The 22,372-nt window shown below is 40.7% G+C and overlaps 1 protein-coding gene across 1 annotated transcript; it reads left to right on the forward strand.

Moving 5' to 3' along the window:
* The first annotated feature begins 16,443 nt into the window (after positions 1–16,443).
* LOC121443498 (protein phosphatase inhibitor 2-like) lies at positions 16,444–16,992 on the forward strand. The gene has a single exon (XM_041645238.1). It carries the CDS (start codon positions 16,444–16,446, stop codon positions 16,990–16,992), a length of 549 nt encoding a protein of 182 aa, XP_041501172.1.
* The last annotated feature ends 5,380 nt before the right edge of the window (positions 16,993–22,372 follow it).

Here is a 22,372-nt window from a genome sequence, read left to right on the forward strand (position 1 = left end):
GAGAGTATGCCATACTGCTTCCTGCTGTTTTGGGGCGCTGTTAATTAGGTCTTTCATGGTATATTCTGTGTGATAGGTTCATTTCAGTCACCAGTTGGGCAAAGTAATTTTTTGAGAATGTTCACAGCAACCTTTCAGGAGGCCTTGGTCCATGAAACCATATTCTCCTGGAGGCAATCCACAGGTTCTCATCTTCTCTGAAAACAAAAGAAGAGCCTCTTTTTCCCAAGCCACATGTCCTTAGGCCCAAATTTTGAAGTCAAAATACTCTTATAATATACATGCTGATTTAGCTTAGCAGCCTATACAATGAAATGTCTCTCTGGACTTAGCACCTTCACAGTCAAAGAAGTTAAAGAAAGCACAATAATATACATAATCTAGACTCCGTGAATTTTCCAGGTTTACGTGACTTATTTTTCTTTATTCCTTTTAATGTATGATGATCTGTACTGTCTATTTAAAGACTTTACCCCCCTTTTTTTCAAAGCATTAACTTTATTTTATGACACTCTATACTCATTTTATTCTCTCTTCCAAACCTATGTACATTTATCCAACACTGTAACCCATTTAGAGGTCTTTTATGTCTGAATCTGTCTTATTGTGAATCTGTAATTCTTTACAGATTTAAGGAGCACTTCTTAAAATGCTAAGCGTTTCTTAAAAATTTCAGCTGCACCATTGTTAAGGTAATACGGTACTGTCTGCTTCCCTTCCCAGTCTAAAACTTAAGCTGAGCTATTACTATGATACATATGGTACTTCCTGCTTGTTCTGCACAGTACAGCATGGCAGAGCTGCTTGTGTCTCTGAGCTGTGCACATGGCCCCACTTCCAGGCACACAGCCAGTGTAAGTTGCCAACAAGCAAATTACAGCAGTCTGCTCACAAACCCCATCCAAATGCTCTGTCTCCTGAAACAGCCAGAGATCATGCTGGCAGCATAGCCCAGAAAGCCCACATTTTAAAAGGGCTGTGGTTTTTTTCCTACTATGGCTGAATCAGGAAAATCTCTCTCAAAGAAGCTGGGATAAGCCGGGCAGTGGTGGCGCACGCCTTTAATCCCAGCACCCGGGAGGCAGAGGCAGGCGGATCTCTGTGAGTTCGAGACCAGCTTGGTCTACAAGAGCTAGTTCCAGGACAGGTTCCAAAACCACAAAAAAACCCTGTCTCGAAAAAAAAATGAAGCTGGGACAAGCTGCCAGCAAACAGCAAGAAGCTGTGTTAAATTTTGTATTTTTTTTTGTCTAGAATTCCTTTTTAAGACCTCTCAGGTTTTGCATGGATTTAGTTAGTGTGCCAATTTGTTGGAGGAGGTGCCTGTTTGTTCATCCCAACTGTCTGACTAGCTTAGCCCCGAAATAACCACACAGAAATTGTATTAATTAAATCACTGCTTGTCCCATTAGCTCTAGCCTCTTATTGGCTAACTCTCACATCTTTATTTAACCCATTTCTATTCATCTGTATATCACCATGTGGTAGTGGCTAATGGGGAAAGATTTGGCATGTCTGTCTCTGGAAGCTCCCTGACGTTCCTCTCGCTCTGCTTTCTTCCTCCCAGAATTCATTTCTTCTCTGCCTACCTAAGTTCTGCCCTATCAGGCCAAGGCAGTTTCTTTATTCTTTAACCAATACAAGCAGCACAAAGACAGAAGGACCTCCTACACCAAAAGGATGTTTGTACATTAACTCAAATGGGTTGAGGAAGGGTGGGCTTGAGGTGAGGAGTCGCCCAAATTTGAGTTAGGGCTAGAGGGAGAAGTTGAGTCCAAGGAAGGTGAAGTTCAGAAGATGGTTTGGATGAGTAAGTCTTAGTAAGTCCACTAGCCCTTTCTACCTTTCCTGAGGACTAGGGATGGTGGGGAATGTGTCATTACAATTATACCTTTTATTCCCTTGTAACTGCGTGCTGGACCATTTTCTGGTTGTATGGATCTAGGAACTCCAAATCTAGAAAGTAAAATACCATTCATGAGGTGGAAGCAGATCATTTTTTCAGTTTCTGCTCTTGTAGGGAAAACTTCTCCCTGTCCTAAGAAATTGTTTGCCATAGTAAAAAGAGGTTTATGACATTTGTTTGGAAGCATGGATGTGAAGTTAATCTGCCAATCTTCCCCAGAAGATGACCCTGAAACTGAACTGATCTGGGCTGAAGAAAGGAGGGATTTGCAAGGCCTTCTATGGGGAGGTTTGGGTACAGGTGGAACATCTCTGTAAGAAGGCCATAAAAGCTGGGGTGAAAGAGAAGTTGGAGGAAGCAGTAGAGAGGCTAACACCCAATGTGAAAGGATTTGAGAATAGCTGTCAGGAATTACTTTGCTTGAATATGGAGCCAGCCTTAGGGACCCACAACAACTCCCATAACTTGGAGGGGGCTATCACTGGGACCTAGAGCAGATAGGAGATATGTTTGGCAAAGTCAAGAAAAAAATAGAGGAAGGAAAGTAGAGATTTTGACTGGCCTCTTTAGCAGTCCTGTCAGCAAAAGCATGTTTGAAAATTATGTCATTAGTAAGTGCCTGATGACCTTAACAGTAATAGTTGCCACCTTTTGAGAAGATAAAAAGCTTCTAGTAGATTTTAGAATTAGAAGTCCATTGGTAATATAAATACCCTTGATGATGAAGTCCCTTTCCTGCCAAATGGAAGCATAGTTGTATAGGATGTAGAATACATATTTAGATCTGTGTATATATTGATGGCTTTATCTCATGCTAAGGTGAGAGTCTTAGTGAGGGCTATGAATGAGCTCTGTCTTCTGAGAAGTAGTGCCTGGCAGTAAGGGGGCAAACTCTACAACTTGGCCAGCAAATACTATGGCATAACCTGCTTGGCAGGAGCTAGTGGAGATGAGAGATAAAGATCAATCTATGAACCAAGAATAGTCAGAACATGACAGAGGGGAAAGAGGGAAATGTGGATTTTTGTAGATAAGGGCTTCAAATGATTCTTGGCAGGGATTGGTAAGGGCGGTGGCTGTGGAAGGAAAAGTAACATTGTTGAGGAGAGGGCTGGAATCAAGTACGATATCAGGATTTTCTAGGACAGTTATGTGAAAGAGTTAAAGCTTGGGAGAGGACAAAGTCTGGAGGCTTTTATGTGATAAGAGGTCTTTGAGTTGTTATGATGAGAGGACAGAGAGAGGGTGTGAGTGTAGAGGCCTCCTGGGCCAACAAGGAGACTGCTGCTAGGCAAAGTTGCCACCTCTCAACGTTTTATTTAGCTGTTTGGAAATATAGACAGCAGGGGTAAAGGTATGTCTTCTAATTTTTTCCCAGATTCCCAGGGCCATGCCCCAGTTTTCAGTAGTATAAAAGATAATGAGTTGGTCAAGGTCTAGGAGAGCCAGAGCAGGGGTTTGTAAGAGTGCATCTTGGAAGTGAGAGAATACAGGTGTGACAGGCTAAGTAGGCTCTACAGGCTTAAATGGGGAACCCTCAGTTGCTTTATAGAGGGGACATCCAAGAAAAGGAAACTGGAAATCCAGGTTCTGAGATACCCCCACTAGGCTGAGAGAAAAGAGATAATTTCTTCCTTGGTGATTGGAGGTGTGAGGGATCACAGTTACTGTCTGCAATCAAAAGCTAGTTTTCAGTTGCTAGGGAAAAACAGAAAAGCTTGATACTAGACGCAAAGGATAGAAAGTTGAGCTTTGAACGGGGAGATTCTGTATCTTTTGCTAACTAAAAGTTAAGAAGTTGAGCAGCGTGCCGTTGTGACAGTGATAGTGAGATGCTGCGCAGTAGAAGGCCATCTGCATGTAGGATTAAATGCTTGGAAGATAGGCCAAAAGAAAAAATATCGGGGGCTATAGCCTGGTCAAAGCCTTGAGGTTCAATAGTTCAAGTGAGCTGAGAGGCTGTTGGTGTGTCCTCCTGGGTGAAGGCAAAGAGGTCGTGTGAATCTGGATATAAAGGAATGATAAAGAAAGTATACTTAAGTTCTAAACCTTTGAAGTCAAAGGTAGCTGAGGGAATCTGAGAAAGTAGAGTGTAGGAGTTAGGAACTACTGGGTGTATAGGAAGAACAGTCACAATAACTTTGAGGTACTGAACTAGATGATAGAGACCATCAGAATTGCCAAAATAGGAAGGGGTGTTAAAGAGTGAGTGCGTGAACTTGAGAATACCACTATTAAGAAGGCATTGTATGATAGGTTTTAAGTTTTGTCTGTGTCTTAAAGAGAACTATGGCACTGAGAGCAACAGGGTTAGGAAGTAGGGCCCTAGAGAAGGATCATAATAGGGGGACGATGGGAAGCCACTTCAGGAAAGGAGCTGTTTTGTACTTTTGAGTCACTGAAAAAGTCTGGAAGAAGATAGGATAAATCATTAATGTCATTCAGTGGAAAAGGAAGCTCTACAGAGTCTAGAAAGAGGGGACAACTGAAGGAATTGGATGGAAAGAAAAGAAAACATATAATATAGCTGATATCACTATCCATTATTTTTTCATTATTTTTTTCATGTATCTTACATGCCAACCACAATTTCCTCTCCTCTCCTTCCTCTTTTCCCATTCCTCCCTCTACCTCCCATTTATCCCCATATACTCCTCCTCCATTAAGAAAGGGAGTCAACAAAGTATGTCATATCACAGTGGAACAGGATCAAACTACTCTTCCTTCATCAAGAATGGGAAAGGCATTCCTGCATGGAGAATAGGTTACAAAAGCCAGCTCATGTGCCATGGATAGGTCCTGATCCCACTTTTAGGGGCCCCACACACAGACCAAGCTACCCAACTGGAATCCACATAGAGAGGACCTGTGTGCCCTACTGGTTGAAGCTTGAGCATATGTGTAAACAGAGATCGCTTGTTCGTTTTCTTGGCACCCAGACCTGAATAATCACACAGAAACTATATTAATAGCAACACTATTTGGCCTATTACCTCAGGTTTCTTATTAACTAACTCTTACATCTTAAATTATCCTATTTCTATTAATCTGTGTATCACCATGAGACTGTGGCATACTGGTAAGATTCCAGCCTCTGTCTCCTTCAGCAGCTACATGGTGTCTCTTTGACTCTGCCTACTTTCTCTCTATGTCTCTGTTCAGATTTCCCACCTGTCTTTACTCTGCTAAGTCATTGGCTGAAACAGCTTTATTCATTAACCAATAAAAGAAACACATATACAGAAGGACATCCCACATCACATGTGAGATATCAAAGCAGGCCCCAACATTTCCTCCAACAAGACCACACCTACTCCAACAAGACCATACCTTGTAATAGTGTCACTCTCTATGGGCCAAGCATTTAAACACATGAGTCTATAGGGACCATTCCTATTCAAACCACCATAGTAAATAACTTCCAAATCTATTAAAATGGCAGAGTCTTACCCTCATCTTTGATAGTATTGATGGTGTTGTTGGGGGCTGATGTCTTGGGGCAGTGTCAGTCTTCAACTTTCAGGCCCAGAAGAGCAAGAAGATTCTCCTGTGGAGGAGGAACTTGGAGCACCAACCAAACTTGGCAAGACAAAGATAGGCATTCTACCCTTCAGTGTCCTGTCTGTCCACAGTTTGGGTAGGGTCTTGGCCACAGATGAGGTAAAGGGCAGTTCTTTGCCAAGAGACTAGTGTTGCCACATTTGAAGCAAGCTCTGGGTGAATTCTGTTGGTGCCTTATCTTCTTTGAAGGAGGCCTCCGGGCTACTGCTAGAAGCTGGTATTTTTCCCTATCACGGGGAGCTCTTTCCATCCTTTCCCGTTCTTCTCACACATTAAAAACCTTAAATGCCTTATTTCATAGATCTTTCTCAGAGGGTTGAGGGTAATCATCTAGTGAGGATTAGCCTTGCAATTTATTGTTTATAAATTGAAAAGCCTTTTGTTTCAAAATAGACTTTAAACCATAAATATAATCCATGGAAAGACTGGAAACATCATTTTCTTGATCTTTTTAATCTGTACTTTTACAAAATATTACTTTGTTGTATGACTCAGTTTCTCCAAACTACTAAACTTTAAAGAAGTTAGAAAGATTTCTTTAAGTCTATTTTTTTTAGCCTGAATAGACCATTACAACTCTACCAAAATCAATAGTTACCCAAAATATCTTAGAGGTCTGGTGTTACATCGATTGTTGTTAGGGATTAACTGGCATAGCTCTTAACTGTGGATGTGATATGACTATTTGTTAAGGTCTTGCTGCCTTAACTTTCCTGTTATGGTGAACCATAACCTGTGAGACAATAAAACATAAGATGACTTTGTCAAGGTATTTGGTTATAACAAAAAGTGTAAAGCTAACTCTCTCATGTGGGACCAAAGGGTAGTGAGATGCCTCAAAAAGGGTCCCACAGCTCTAAGCAGTCACCTGTTCACTATTATCAGAGAAGGCATGAAGCTCCCAGAGGTTAATCTCTATAGTATTACCTTTCTATGGATGTAATAAAATACCATGACCAAAAGCAACTTACAGAAGATTTTGTCTTAAGCACCAGGTTAGAGTTCATGATGGTGATGAAGGCATAGTAGCAAGTCGTAGGAGCAGTACTCTCTGAGATCATATCTCAATCCTACACATGAAGCAAAAAGAGAAAAAATGTTGATAGGACTATAAAGCCTCAAAGTCAACTCCCAATGATGTACTTCCTCCAGCAATGCTGAATTCCCAAGGGTTTCATACCTCCCTAAACAATGCCAGCAACTGGGGGCCAAGGGTTCAAATACATGAAGCTATGGAGGACATTTATTATTCAAACCACCACATTCAGCCCCTTGGCTCCCTGGGAAAATGGCCATGTCATAATGCAAATTATTTAGCCTAACATCAAATGTACAAAGTCTCTTCTGAGACTCAAGGAAATCTCTTAACTGTGATACCTTATAAAACTAAAAAGTAAACTACATATTTCCAACATACAATGACATTGGAAATACATTAGTGTTCCGAAAATCGGGAAGGGGCATAGTAAGAACGGATTGGACCAGAGCAATACTTAAATTTCACAGGGCTAACACCAAGATTTTTAACTCCATGTCTGGTATATGGGGCTTCAGTTTCAAAGGGTTTAGATTGCTCAACTCCTTCAGTGTTAGTTACAGCAACATACATATCTTTCTTGAACTGGTTCCACTCCCTGTATACAGCTTTCTTTGGCAGAAGTTTCACAAATCTGGCATCTCCAATGTCTTGGTGTCTCTATCACAATGCAGGTTTTACTTTCAGAACCTCACAGAATTGCCTCTTAGGACTTTCTTAAAAACAAAAACAAAAGACAAAACCTCAACATCGTGGTAACACATTACCTAATCTTATTGGCACCCTGAAACCACTGAGAAAAGATCTATGATCCCTAAATCTTTCTTCCTATTAAAATTAATACTATGTTGCTAACACTCTCTTGTTAAGTTGCTAGCTTGGGATGAATCTTTTGTCCCCTTGGACTATGTTAGCAGTTGTTTTCATATACTGAACTGAAATTTCCCTCAGCAGGTATTTTCTACAAGAAAGTAACTCCATATGAGCTCTTTCACAAGTTGGAGGCTTAGCTATGTAGGATATTGAAAAGTGGAGCTCTCCATAACAATACTTATCTTCTTAAAAATTACAGCTTCCTTTTCAGTACACAACTTGGTAACTCTGTTTCCTGGTGTTCTTTACCATTGTAGATCTGCCTAACAGTAATCAGGAGTAACCCTTCAGCAAAGAGTGTTATGCTGTCTTGAAATTTGCTCTACCACAGAAACTGATCCTTTGTTTTATCCACAGACAAGTTTTTAGGACACCGGTATAATGCAGCTGCATTATTTGCTAAAATATCATAAGAATGGTGTCTACCTCAATTGCTGATATAGCCTTTGTTCCCCTCCACTTTGCTCTCCATAGTACTGTCTGTCAGGTTCCTATTAGAACAGATCACTATCCTCTGCTTACAGAATTCAATTACTTTCTAATCCAAAGTTGCAAAGTCTTCCAAGTTTAAAAAAATGATGTTCTTCACTGCAACAACCCCACTCTCTCTGGTATCAAATTTTATATTAATTATTTTTTTGTTGTTATGATAAAGTATGTTGATCAAAAGTAACATATAGAAGAGTTTATTTTTGACATCAGCGTCCAAAAGGTTAGAATACATAGCAGCAGGAAACTAAGAGATCACATCTCAATCATACATAGTAATCAGAGAGAAAGAAAGCAGGAAGCAAGGTTAGTCTGTCAGCCCTCAAAGCCCACCCACAGAAATATACTTCCTGGAGATAGACTATACTCCCAAGAGTTCTATAACTTCCCTAAGTAACGCCACCAATTGGGAACCAAGTGTGTTCAAATTGAACCTATTGAGACATTTTCCATTCAAACCACTATAGCCTTTAACCTACATGTATACTATAAAAAGGAAGGTATCTACAGAGGAAAATGTTCTTCATGTTTCCAAGCAAAGGACATGATCAACAGGAGAAGACCCCATTTTAGCAGATAACACAATTGGTAAAGAAAAATTAAAGGAGCCAAAGGCCCCCTCTGATGTTTCCAAGAGTAGTCACCTAAGGAACCTCACTAGACTTTTATAACAAGAAGAAGTTTTGGCCTCCTACATGGTTAAGAATATGCATTAGGAATGTATGAGTGTGATAGGGTTAGTTATCAACTTGACAAAGCCTAGTGCGATCTAGCATATCTATGAGGGATCATCTTGATTAACTTAAGTGGCACTGGAAGGTCCTTCTTGATTGTGAGTGAGACCAGCCAAGGAGAAGGAGATTCAGAATTGTATAAATAAAAAGAGAAACCCACGTAGGAGCAGGAGATCCAAAATTGAATAAATAGAAAGAGAAACCCACATAGGAGCAGGAGATCCAGAATTGAATAAATAAAAAGAGAAACCCACATGGGAACAGGAGATCCAGAATTGAATAAATAGAAAGAGAAACCTGCGTAGGAGCAGGAGATCCAGAGTTGTATAAATAGAAAGAGAAACCCGCACAGGAGCAGAAGATCCAGAGTTGTATAAATAGAAAGAGAAACCCGAATTGCAGCACACATTCATTGCTTTTCTTCTGACTATGGCTGAAATATGATAAATGTTCTCAGGCACCTGCTGCCTTATGTCCCCATTATGACAGACATTAACATGGAAGTGGGAGCTAAAATAAATCCTTCCTTTATTAAGTTATAATGATTGGAGTATTTTATACAGCAACAGGAAATGAAACTAGGATAACATTGAAAAATAAATACTAATATTACAAAGTAAAACTGTATTAGCCCCCAACCAGGATTCTTAAACAGACCTAGTTCAGCTGCGGACATAAAGCTCTTAAAGCTCATTGACAGTCATTAAAATAATCATATTTAGCCACTTAAGAGAGCCTTACCATGTCCTTGAAACAGTTTTGGGACCTTCCATTACGGATCAGATAATAGAATCAACATGCACTAGACTCATGTCTTACAAAACTCAGAGCTCACCTTGCAACATGTGAAATCCTGCTAGCCACTGACTGTTATATCTAAACCTTGGGTACTCTCTCCAGGCCTGTTGTACAGAAACTCCATAAATTTCCCATAGGGCTAAACTAGATCTAGACAATTCTCTACTTTCCATCCTTCAGGCTACCTACCTCATAGGTGGAAGTGGTTTTAGGGTGGCAGGCCAAAGATTTTCAAGTCATACAATACTAAGTATCACAGAGAGCACAGACACTAAGCCCTTTCTAAGTAGTCACATGCCAGCCCCCAAATCAGAGCTAGCTGCCTTTTCTAGGACTCTACAACTGGGGTCAGGAATGAATGAGAGGTGACATTTACATAGATTTTCCTGAGGCTTCCTGTTAAACCATACTCATGCAGTCATCTGGAGACAAGAGATCCTCTCACTGCCCTCACTACTAAACATGCATGACCCCTGCAGCTTTGATGCTCCAGAAAGCATCTGAATTCCAACCTAGGTGGCCATTATGTATTTCTAAGTTTGCCAGAAGGACCACTCTGACATCTGTGAGACTAACAAGCAAGGGGATGACAAGTTAAACAAGGCAGATTTACTTTTACTCCAGGCTGCGTAGCTCCTAACCATACTCTAACCACTGTCTTACATGCTCTATATATTCCTCAAGAAATGGGACAGGCCTTAGATCTGGACTTCACAAGTACCACAGAGGTTTGGTTATAGAGTCCAGAGCAGAAACTGTTATTACAACCACTTCATCCCCTATGAAGTCTTTTCTGAAAGACCTTTCCTCCAGACAGGCCTCTTCCTAGATCCAGATGTTCCTTACCCACCTCAGTATGTTACATCACAAATACACACAATCATGGCTGTCACTATTACCAGGATAAGTACAGCCAGATTCCACCCTTCTGGGATCACCTCCCCACATTAACCTAGGAGATTGGGCCTACCTCAGAATCTTCCCACAAGATCTAAGACAGTGGTTCTCAACCTTCCCAATGCTATGACCCTTTAATATAATTCCTCAAACTGTGGTGACTCCAAACCATTGATTTATTTTTGTTGCTACTTCCTAACTATAATTCTGCTTCAGTTATGAACATAGTATAAATATCTGTGTTTTCCAATGTTCTTAGATGACACCTGTAAGAGGGTCATTCAGTCCCAAAGGGGTCATGACCCTCAGGTTGCAAACCAGGGTCATGGCCTTCAGGTTGCATCCACTACTCAAAGCTTCCCGGGCCAGACTGCACAAACACCTCCTCATTAGTATAACTCCAGTCAAGTTGCAAGGCCTGCCATCATGGAATCATTTGTCCAGATTGAAGCTCCAACATATTTCTGGTAGCTTCATGGAAATCTCCATCTTATGTTCCAGCAAGACAGAGCTGAAACAATCCACCCCTAAACTCTTCTAGGCTCCATTAAGTAGTCAGCATTCTTTCTGTCACTTTTCTGAGATCTACGATATAAACTTATAAATACACTTTTGTTTCTTGAGACTTTCACATATCTAGATAACATTTATTTTTTATATCCATGTCCCACTTCTCCTCCAACACTTCCCAGGCACCATTTCTACATCTCCATCCTAAATTCATGTCAACGTCTATAACTCTGAGTCCAATTAGCGCTGACTGTATGTTTCATGATGTGGGACCATACACTGGAATGTGGGCAACCTACCAGGGGCCCATACCATAACAGAGGACTGGTTTTACCCTCCCCAACACTCTCCAACTGCCAGTAGCTCCTCAGGGGGGGTCTCATGAGTCCCTCCTCTATCCAACAGCTTCTAACTGCCAGTAGCACCTCAGCAGGTGGGGGGTCTCATGAGTCCCTCCTCTATCCAACAGCCTCTAACTGACAGTAGCTCCTGAGCAGGGGTGGGGGTGTCTCATGAGTCCCTCCTCTATCCAACATCCTCCAACTGCCAGTCACTCCTCAGTTTGGGGCGGGGGGCATTATGAATCAGTCTTCTATCCATGAAGGAATGTTGATTGGCTTTAACTTACACAGTTCTTGTGAAGGCAGTCATGGATTCTGTGGGTTCATGTATGCATAGTCTGCTATGCCCAGAAGGCATTGTTTTTCAGCAGTTGTCCTAACCTCTGTCTTTTGAAACCTTTTCACCTTCTCCTCTTCTGTGGTGCTCTCTGAGCCTTTGGTGTGGACATATGATATAGATGTATTTAGTACTGAGCACTCCATAGACTGCCCTTTCACCAAATGTGAGTCTCCATATGAAGTGCTGTTTTTGTAAAAGTCACCTTCTCTGTTGAGGGCTGTGGCTGCAGTAATCTATTGGCACTTGGAGCTGGAAGGCTCTATGATAGAATTTTCTAAGCTTTCTTCTCTTAGTCCCTGTAAATCCTGTAGGACCCAACCTAGTTTAGAGAGTTCACCTTACAGCTCTACCTTCAGGGAGACTCCTTGAACTCTTCCCAGATAGCTATCGTCACTTATCTTAGCATACTCTTTCCACTTCCGTTTGTGGAACATTAATGCTGTAGGGCCATTCTGTTAGCAGCTTACTAATCATCTTTATACTAGTATTCCTCTCTTCTAGTTAGTTTACTACAGCTGTGATAAACACCATGACCAAAACCAACTTGGGCTTATTTGGCTTACACATCCTTGTCACAGTCTATTATTCAGGGAAATTGAGGCAAGAACTCAAGGCAGGAATCTCAGTGCAGGAACTGATGTAGAAGCCATGATTATTGCTTGTTCCTTCTCAGCCTACTTTCTCATACAACCAGGGCCAACTTTCCAGGAATGTCACTACCTACATTGAGTTGTGCCCTCCCACATCAGTCATTAATTAAGAATCTACCTAACAAACATTCCCACAAGATAACCTGATGAAGAGACTCATATGAGAATCCCCCTTCTCATATATGTCTAGGTTTATTTCAAGGTAACAAAACCAGCAAGCACAGGCATCAACCCCATTTTCTGCTTGTCCTTGCTGTGGCTAAGACAGTCTGGGAAATTCTTTTATCCAAATATCTGTGACCTTCCTACCATATTCCCTCTATCTCATCATAAAAACAATAACAACATTTTTTAAGCTGGAGGTTTGATGATGATAATCGAGATTTTTCCTCAAGCCTTCTCTTTAGCAATAGACGACCTGGTTAATACCTCTACCTAGTACCCAAAGTTCTGCTTTGTCACCTTTTCTTTAGTTAAAAATATGGAAGAGAAGGAGGTTGTCAGCTCATCGGGTTGTAGCTCATCCAAAAAGTAAGTGTGCATGTGCCCAGGTCCTTGATCAAAAAGATGGCCTTCTCCTTCTATCATACAGAAGGAAATGGACTATTGATATGGATCTAAATATCATCTTATGTAAACAATCTCTTTTTTTTTAATTGGGTACAGCAAAGTTGATAGCTCAGGACAGGAACCATACATGAACAGGGTGATCAAGGTGGTTATACTTTGTATTTTTGTCAACCTTACGGTAAGGAAACAATATCAGAAATGTGATTTATTGATTAAGTTCCCTTCCTTCCTTTCCCTTCCCTCCTTCCTTCGACAGAGTCACTATATAGTCTTAGTTCACCTAGAACTCACTACGTAGACTGGGATGGCCTCAAACTCAGAGACATCCACTCATCTCTCTCTTCCAAGAATTTTGTCGTGTGTGTGACACCATGCTCATGTTTTTGATTTCTTTTCACCTTTAGATAAAAAAAAGATAACCATTTGGCAATAGGAGAGAAAACTGGAATTAAATAAATACAAATATAGATATATAGAATATAGATATAAATAGTTCTGTCTGTAGTTGGGTGATCCCCTTTTATCTTTGTTCTTAAGAAGCCTGGCCTGTTAGGTTCCTTACAATGTTGTTCTTCTATTGTCCAACCTTTTTGTTTAGATGGATGCTTTTCTGTGTTTGATCAGATGGATTAAAATCCATGGGGACCCTCCTTATCCTGGCCAACTACAGAGGCCTAAAGATCACTGATGTTTAGATTCATGCATCAACCACTTGAATTAACCTTAAGGGATCAAACTACCATGTATAAATGCATCCTGGTAGCAGTGTCTTCAGGTCATACCATGCCATTTCTTATTATCTTGTAGATAAGACCCTATACAAACAGTTTATAGGCTAATACTAAGCAATTTCTCTAAACCATCACAACAGGACCACATTCACTTGCAGGGCTCAGATTATGACTCTGAAAATTTTTCCTGTGTTTCTCTGTCTTTATCATGACATATGTATTTTATTTGAATTTTATATCAATTCTTGTCTGGTAAAATCTTTAATGCCCATTCCCTATGCCTCCAGCTTGTTGTTTCTGCCACAACAGACAATGCAGGATGGTCAAAGTTGAAAAAGGTAGACGTTTGAAATGGGATATCTCAAAGGATTCAAGGAAGCTGGAAAACTGAATGAATGTGGTGACAGGAATAAAGAGGATCAGAGATGATGGGAAGGTAGAGGCCTTACAGAAGCTAGTGGGATAGATCTCAAATTCCTCAAAGAGACAACTGAAGTTACAAATTATCTTAGCAAAATAATACCACTAAGAAATACACTAGTCAGATTTGAGAAAACACATAGTTATCAGGGACTTAGTGAACTGAATAGGAGATTCTTACCGGAGAAGTAGGATGAAACAGAAAGGAAGGAAAGACTTCAAAAGCTACCAGGAAAATAGGACTGGAGAGATGGCTCAACAGTTACGTGCACTTGCTGCACTTTCAGAGGACATGGGTTCAATTTCCAGTACCCACATGGCAGTTCACAACTGTCTGTAACTCCAGTTCCAGGGGATCTGATGCCCTCTTTCTGGCCTTCTTGGATACCAGGCACACATGTTGCATAGATGTACATGTAAACAAAACACTCACACACATAACATTTAATATTTTTAGGAAAGAAATTCTATTCTACAGAAGAGCATTGCCAGATAGAGCTGCTCAGTCTTGAACATCTCAGCCTTCAGAAACATAAATCAAACCTTTTTGTTCTCTATACCTTTCCCAGTCTGTGTCATTAAGATCCAGTAACAGAAAACAACCATTGGTACCTTTAAAAAAAAAAAAAGACCAGGACACTACCCCACCTTCAAAGACCATGCTTACCCAAAACCGTAGCAAACAGAATGTATCTGGTTAGCAGACTATTACCCAGAGCTCAGGATTTAGACTTACCTACAGGTTCCTTAATCAGTATGGTGAGTATGGTGAGACAGGAAAGTAGAGGCTTCATGTAGTTCAGGGCAAGAGGTTCAGCTTTCTAATGCTACATCTGATCTTGTCCAAGTCACTGGCACCATAACAAGAAACAGCAGGAGTAAGGGTACTCTTGACAGACTGAACTTCCAGGATTCTTCCTTAAAGTAGGTCAGGCTAACCAGTTGTCTAGTATATTCAACATGAAGAATTTGGTTACACATCCAAGGGTATCAGAACCAAATGGGGGCTTCACTAAATTGACAATAGGATTCAAGTTCAAACTGGATTCTGTACCAACAGGCGGGGAAGTTGATGGTTGGGTTTACACATTGAGGGCTCAGGGAAGCCTGATTAAATCAAGTCCAAGGAGTGGGTCTTTATTACATTCTCCCTTCTTGGTATTTGCTATCTATTGTACACAAACAATATATTTTAAATGACTCCAAGTGTTGCCAAGGAGAATAGAGGTGGCATAAATGCACAGGAAGGATTGTCTGCTTTGAGAGACAGTGTTCGGCTCTAGGATAATGTTTAGAGCAATTTCTGAAGGCATATTTAAGGCTTCTGGGAATTTTACAAGTGCTTTTGGACAAAAAATGTCATGAATGCTTTTTGAATTGAAAGGCTAACTCAAAAGCTTGGCATTTAGTGGGTTGAATTGGTTGGGAAAAGGCTCTAGAGCAGTGGCTCTCAACTTTCCTACTGCTGTGACCCTTTAATACAATTCCTCATGTTGTGGTAACCCCCAAACATAAAATTATTTTCATTGTTGCTTCATAACTGTAATATTGCTTCTTTCATGAATTATAGCATAAATATCTGTGTTTTCTAATGGGTCTTAGGTGACCCTTGTGAAAGGATTATTTGATGCCAAAAGGGTCACAAACCCACAAATTAAGAAATAATTCTCTAGATGCACGCATGAACATGCTTGTCACTTTTTTTTTTTCTGGGATCAGGTCTTGATGTTAAGGACATTACACAAGTAATTGAATGGGGTGAAAGGATTTCAAGATTTCTGTGGCTAGAGAGTGAACCAGAGATTGGAAAGGAGCAGGGAGGTCTATCCAGGATCTAATTCAAAGGCTGAGGTGAGTCACCCCAAGATGTGGTAGTGACTTAAAACAGGGTGACAGTAGAAGAGACTGAATGAGTTTCTTAAGGCCAGCACCAGAGGACTGGATTGAAGAATGAGTCATCTCATCTGGTCTTTGAGTTGTACCCAGGATCCTGAATGGTCTAAGCAGCTGTGGGTGTGGCTATTCTCTGAGACATAAAGAAGGATAGGAGGGTCGGTGTGTGTGTGTGTGTGTGTGTGTGTGTGTGTGTGTGTACATATATATATGTGTGTGTGTGTGTGTGTGTGTGTGTGTGTGTAGAGGGACATATGGATGGGCATAAGGGAGAGGAGAAAATTTTCATCTAGTTAAGGTCACCCACCTTTGCAATCAAAGTAGTGAGTTTTAAATGTTAGATAGTAAGAAAGATGTTTCACATAGCTTCCCTGGGCACAGTGTGTAGAGAAGCCCCAAAATAGTGATTCTCTTTCGTATACCACAACGGGTGTTTTTCTATTATATTAATCAATAAGAAAACAAAATCCAAGATGGCCACCAGAGAGGCCCGCTAAGCCGCAGCTGCAGCAATGACGAAACTGGGTACATTATGACTTATCTCACTCCGTCCTTTGTGACCTACCCAGCCCTGGCGCTGCCACTGGAGTGCTGAGAGCCAGTCCGCCAGACAGATCTAGCTCCTGCTTGAGTCCGGAGTGCGGACAAGTGGCTGCGCTGGCCCAATTCTAACTTGGCCCTCAGCTTCCCAGTTATGGCAACCTCCACCACCTCACATCGCCCCATTAAGGGAATACTCAAAAACAAAAGTTCAACATCTTCAGTGGAGGATTCCACTCAGCCATCCGGAAGATCTGGCACCCAGGAGTTGCAGCGTAAGAAATCACAGAAGTGGGACGAATCCAACATACTAGCAACTCATTATCCATCCTACAAAGACTATGACTTAATGAAGATGAACGAGCCCAGCAATCCCTATGCCAGTGTGCCACACGATGGAGAAGACACCATGAGTGAAGTTCAAGGAAAGGAAGCTGTAACCCCTGACACCTTAGCGAAGAAACTCGCAGCCACTGACACCTTTGGAGCCATCTATCAGGGTGAGGAGCAAGAAAGCAGCGGTGCACATACCAGCAAATTCTTCCTGGACAAGCAAGAAAGGCAAAGACAATTTGAACTGAAAAGAAAGCTACATTACAACGAAGGACTGAACATCAAATTGGCCAGACAACTGATATCGGAGGAGCTACAGTCTGAAGTAGAGGAAGATGAAAACCATCCACGTCTTCATTCAAATTTTTGAAGAAAAGACTACTACAGAAGAAGCTCCGACGAACATCTAGAAATTCCATCAAAACGCGTATAAGATCTGCGGTTGCTGCTGCCATTGCCTATACCATCGCTGCTTCTTGCTTCTTAGAACCCATGCTCTTAGTGTGATAGTTCTTATCCATTTAACTGTTTAATAGTGTTTAATTGTCATGCAGGGATTAAATGGTAATCTTAGAAAATATTAAATTGGCTTAAATGTCTGTCTTTGGTGGCTGTGCTTTATTTCCTGCGCCAATAATCATCGGCTTCCTTTTTTAATTTGAAGACTGCCTTGAGCTAATTTTTGATTGAGAACTACTTGTGGGAAAGAATGTGGGAATGAAAATCTGTGTACCCCTTATCTACTTGGCAATATGCTAGAAATGGTAATGAACATATTACAAAAAATAATAGTACCATTTTTATAGCCATATGGGTCCCCCATTTCTAGAGGTTTGTTATTTCATGACTGGAGAACAAGGTACTAGAGACATTCAGTGCTACAAAGACACATTTCTAACAAATGAACATATATTTACCCAGCAGAGACACTTGTCTGGTATGGTTGCAAGCAGTAGGGAGAGGAAAAAAAATGAATGAAGCACAGCCTCTCCTAGGGGTTTGTGGGGAGGGTACCTGCTTGTTTTTCAAATGGTGTCTACTAAGGCCACAGGTGGGTTGAGGAGGGGACAGCATTCTGGCAGTTGTTACATACCTATTGGAAAGAGAAATGGTTTCCAGATGACTATAGAATGAGCACCAATTTTCAGAAGAAGAGTGTTGTCTTCAAAGTTCCCGTAGACCTGAAGATGAAGACAAAGAAGGTTGGAGAGATGGTCCAGTGGTTACGAGTACACACTGCTCTTGCAGAGGGTTCAAGTGAAATTTCTAGCACCTGCAATGGGCTGCTTGCAACTCTAGCTCCATTACCAGGAGACTCAATGCCCTCTCCTGTCCTCATGCACACGTTCCCTGCCACACACACGCACAATTGAAAATAAAATAAAATACAAACCTTAAGATATAATCAACGATTAGTAGCATTTATTGCCCTTGCAGAGGACCCAGGTTCAATTCCAGGCACCCATTGGTAACTCCATTTCCAGAGGATCCAACATCTTCTGGCCTCCAGATGGATTGCATACATGTGGTGCAGAGACATATATGCAGACTTTTCACCTACACACATAAAAATAAATCTTTAAAAAATTGAAAAAGACAGGGAAACCTGTTTGAGGATCTGTTTTTGCTCAAAAGAAGATGATGCAGCTCCCACTGCCCTACAGCATAGGCAATACAAAGACATAGGGGGAAACAATTACTAATTCACACATATATGGAATAACAGATAAGAATGCTGAACAGAACAGCATAAGGGTGTCAACAGGATGTGTATACTTGAAAATTCCCTTTGTACAGGGTGGTGCTTACTCTATTATTTCCACTGCACTGTCCCACATCAATGATCAGGAAAATACGTAGGCAAGGAAAGAGGAAGACAGAACCTCCAAAATTTAAATTTGTTGAATACTACCACTCATTTCTTATAGACATCTCGAAAAAATTAACACTACTATTTATAAAATCTGTAATTGGAAAATTCAGATCATACATGGAAGGATGAAACACTCAATGTCAACATTTATTCAGTGAGAGGCAGAGAAGGCTGAGTTTCAGTAGCCCAAGCTTCATGTTCAAGAGGCCTTTGAAGGGCTTAAGAATACAGATTGCAAAGATCTGGTGGGAACTGAAAAACTTGTGCATGTTAGTGTATGCTATCTGTGTGCATGGGAAAAGACACCAGGTATTCTTATCCACTAGCATAAACATAGTTCTCTGATACAATATTAGACATTATTAGTGCCTTAAACATATAAGTTGTTATCATTGTATAGGCAGAGCATTTTTGCACCACAGAACCTGCTTATGCATGTTGGGTACTAAAACAGTTTATTCTTCCAAGAAACATGCTTTCTTTCATCTTCCCCCTCCCCTGTTTTAAAGCAGACTCTCTAAAAGGTGAATATGAACTTGGTTTCCATAGCAATTGCAAGTATCAGTGATACCCCAGAGCTTCTAAGTTATAATATGCAGTCTGCCCTATTAATGAGTTTCAAACTGCATTTCCATGAGACAACTACTTGGTCACTGATACATAAAGTCAGACCCCATCTTCAAACTTTAAATCAGAATAGATCAAAATGCACCAGAAGGAGGAGTGTCCTTTTGAGAAAGTGCTTTGTTACAGACATTCATTCTTTCTGGAGGCAAAACGGTCACTTTTCTGTTCTGTAATATTCAGATGGAAAAATTCTAAAACATACACAAGTCTTTCTTTCTGGGTTATTAAAGCATGTCATCATTTTCTTATTCATGACTGAGTTTCATTCTTAATAGCTCTGACTCTAAGAAAGCATGCAATAACCATCACCCCAAGGGCAGGTGTGATAGTTAATCTCCTAGGTCAGGAGAAATGCAAATTCAATGATAACATCAATTTACTTATAGTTTGTTGTCTACATTGAAGAAGTCCCAATTGACTGGTTGTTCCATCATTTCCACCTTGTACAAGAGTGCTTACAGGGATCCTTGAAGGATATTGCCCAAGGTCTTGAAAGACCTTTCTTTGGAATTGTTTTTGAAGATAACGTCCAGAATAGAAACAGAATTTAACCAAGTATGGACAGGTAGCTCTGGAAAGATTGGCATCCAAGACCCAAGTGTGAAGCCAGGGGAAATTGTATGGCCTTAGAGAGGTAAGAAGTGCCATGGTCTAGCCCCTATAGCACACAAAGGTAGTAGGAGATGTAATTTCTTAAAGCAAGAGTGGCTTGATCAGACCTCTTTCTGAGAGATCCTCCTAGTTGATGGCATGGCCATAAACCAGCCAAGGTAAGGAAGACAAAGCTGGAGACAGTAAACAGTAAGCTGTGTTTCAGAAAGCTGAAGGCCATAATGTTCAAGCACCAAATTTCTTATTTTGTACTCCACAAAGTCACAAACTGGCCCTACCAGACACACAGTGGTCCCCTGACCACTTTACTCAGAGGCTGCTAAGAAGTCCAAATTCTCAGACCATATCCCAAGACCCCCTAACTCAGTGTGGCAGAGTCTCAGGTCCATCATTCTTGAACTAACAAGCTTCCCAGGGGATTTTCGAGGTAATCAAGTACTACAATATGATGTTTTCTTTAGCCAAGCTCCAAGCTCCATTTGGTGGGACAGATCTCACTGATCCTCTCTTTGCCCACGGGACAGTGTTTCCTCACAGCTGTATGAGGATAACAGTTACAATGCCTTCTGTGGATGGCTTTTATGGCTTTTGGAATGATTAAATAAAAAGGCATTAGTAAAACACATGGCTTCTATTAAATATTCAGTGGGCTGGTAGATGCTATTATTCTCCTCACCTGCACACATTTCTGTTCATCTATTAATCTGCTGATCACTTCCACGACAGTTTTAGATATTTCTAAAGATAATTCTCTTTTCTCACTGGACAGAGCTTTTGTGTACATGATCTACGTCCATGGGTCCGAAGCCTCTGAACACAGTGTCATATACCAAATATATGTTCAAAGTGAAGCTGAGAGGACGAGCTTGAACAGCTCTCCTCCTGTTAAATTGGATCACACAATCAATACAGGATTAGTCAAACAGAATGTGGTCCCTGGGGCTATTGAAGCTTCACCATCATGAGCTTTCACGGATAGAGGGGAAAGCAGGGTGAAGAGTGGCTAGTCTCACAACGAAACCGTGCTTACACAAAGCAGTGACAATTGCTTCACGTAATCTTCTCATTGAGGATGTCCTTGATGTTTTCATCAGCCCTAGGCCTGGGAAGCAGAAGATAAAATGGGAGGACACTAAGCAGGATTTAGATGTAAAGCCAAACTACAGTTTAATTTTCAAACACATTGAAGTTTCTAGGACACAGTCCAGTTTAAGAAAGAAAGGCATTAATTCTGTCTCATCCAAACGACAGGTAAAAATCACATCATCATTTATAGTAAAGCGTGGCACTTTGTATTCCTGTCATATTTCTCATTCTCATTTTTTTCCTTCCCAACTTCTTTTATTAATTACTATCTGACTTATAGTGCAAGTTTTATAAACTGGAAGTAGAAAGGAACTCTTTGATCCTTTAGTCCAAATTACTTCAATTTATTGCCCAAAGTTCTCTGTCTCAGAAACAAGGGACATCAAAATATAACCCTGAGCTTAGAAAGCCATTGGGAACCTATTTTTATCTATAACTACTTGCTACCTCCTTCATATATGAGGAACATAAATTAACTATAAACCCAAATATAGTTGCTCTTGTTTGGAGACAGTTCTTGTGCTTTGAACTCAGAAAAGTCTTTCAGTAGAGTATGTCCTCTTGTAGAAAACTGACCTCAGCCAGCACCAAACTCTACACAAACAGAGAGGAGAGGAGAGGAGAGGAGAGGAGAGGAGAGGAGAGGAGAGGAGAGGAGGGTGGTGACTGCAGTAAGTTTAAGGCTAGACTATTGCTTTGAGATAAAGATGTAAGTAACATGGCTAACAGATTAAATTAATAATGTTTGATATCCATGAAATAACTATCTGGAGTTTAATGTCCTTTAGAGTCTGTGGGAAGAACTGTTTAGATGTCTTAGACCAACAAGGGTAAAGGAGTCAACTTCTGACAAGAAAGGGTTGGTTTCTTGAGAGGAATTTAAACAAAAAGGCAATGAGTAAACACCTGAGTATCACCAGTCTTTAGGTTTTCAATATAGAAATAGAAACAGGGATTATAAATGTAATTAAGTGTTGGGGAATATTATTTTAAGATGTGTTACATTTTGTTTATGCTGCATTTGTTTAACTCTGTGAAGCTGTGTTACTATGCCTGTCTAAAACACCTTATGGTCTAATAAAGAACCGAATGGCCAATAGTGAGGCAGGAGAGAGAAATAGGCAGGGCTGGCAGGCACAGCATACACATAAAAGGAGAAATCTGGAGGGGGGGAGAATCAGGGAGCAATGAGAGAACAAGGGGAGGAGGATGTCAGGGGCCAGCCACCCAGCCACCCAGTGAGCCATATAGTAAGACTAAAAGTATGATATATAGAAGGAAGAAAAGGCAAAGGTAGATGGGATAATTTAAAAGAATCAGGCTAGAAACAAACCAATCTAAGGCTGGGCATTAACAAGTAAGAATGAGTCTCTTTGTGTCATTTATTTGAGAGCTGGGTGGTGAGTGCCTCAAAAAGACAAAGAGTAAAACATCACACAACAGATAAGTGATGATTTCCATCCAGGTAAAGTCAAAGATGTCTCCCTGAAGGTAGAGCTGTAAGGTGAACTCTCTAAACTAGGTTGGGTCCTACAGGAATTACAGGGACTAA

Source organism: Microtus oregoni, unplaced genomic scaffold (assembly GCF_018167655.1).
Source record: "Microtus oregoni isolate MIOR12 unplaced genomic scaffold, Mior012 000108F_ref0000382, whole genome shotgun sequence".
In the NCBI taxonomy this organism is placed as follows: Eukaryota; Metazoa; Chordata; class Mammalia; order Rodentia; family Cricetidae; genus Microtus; species Microtus oregoni.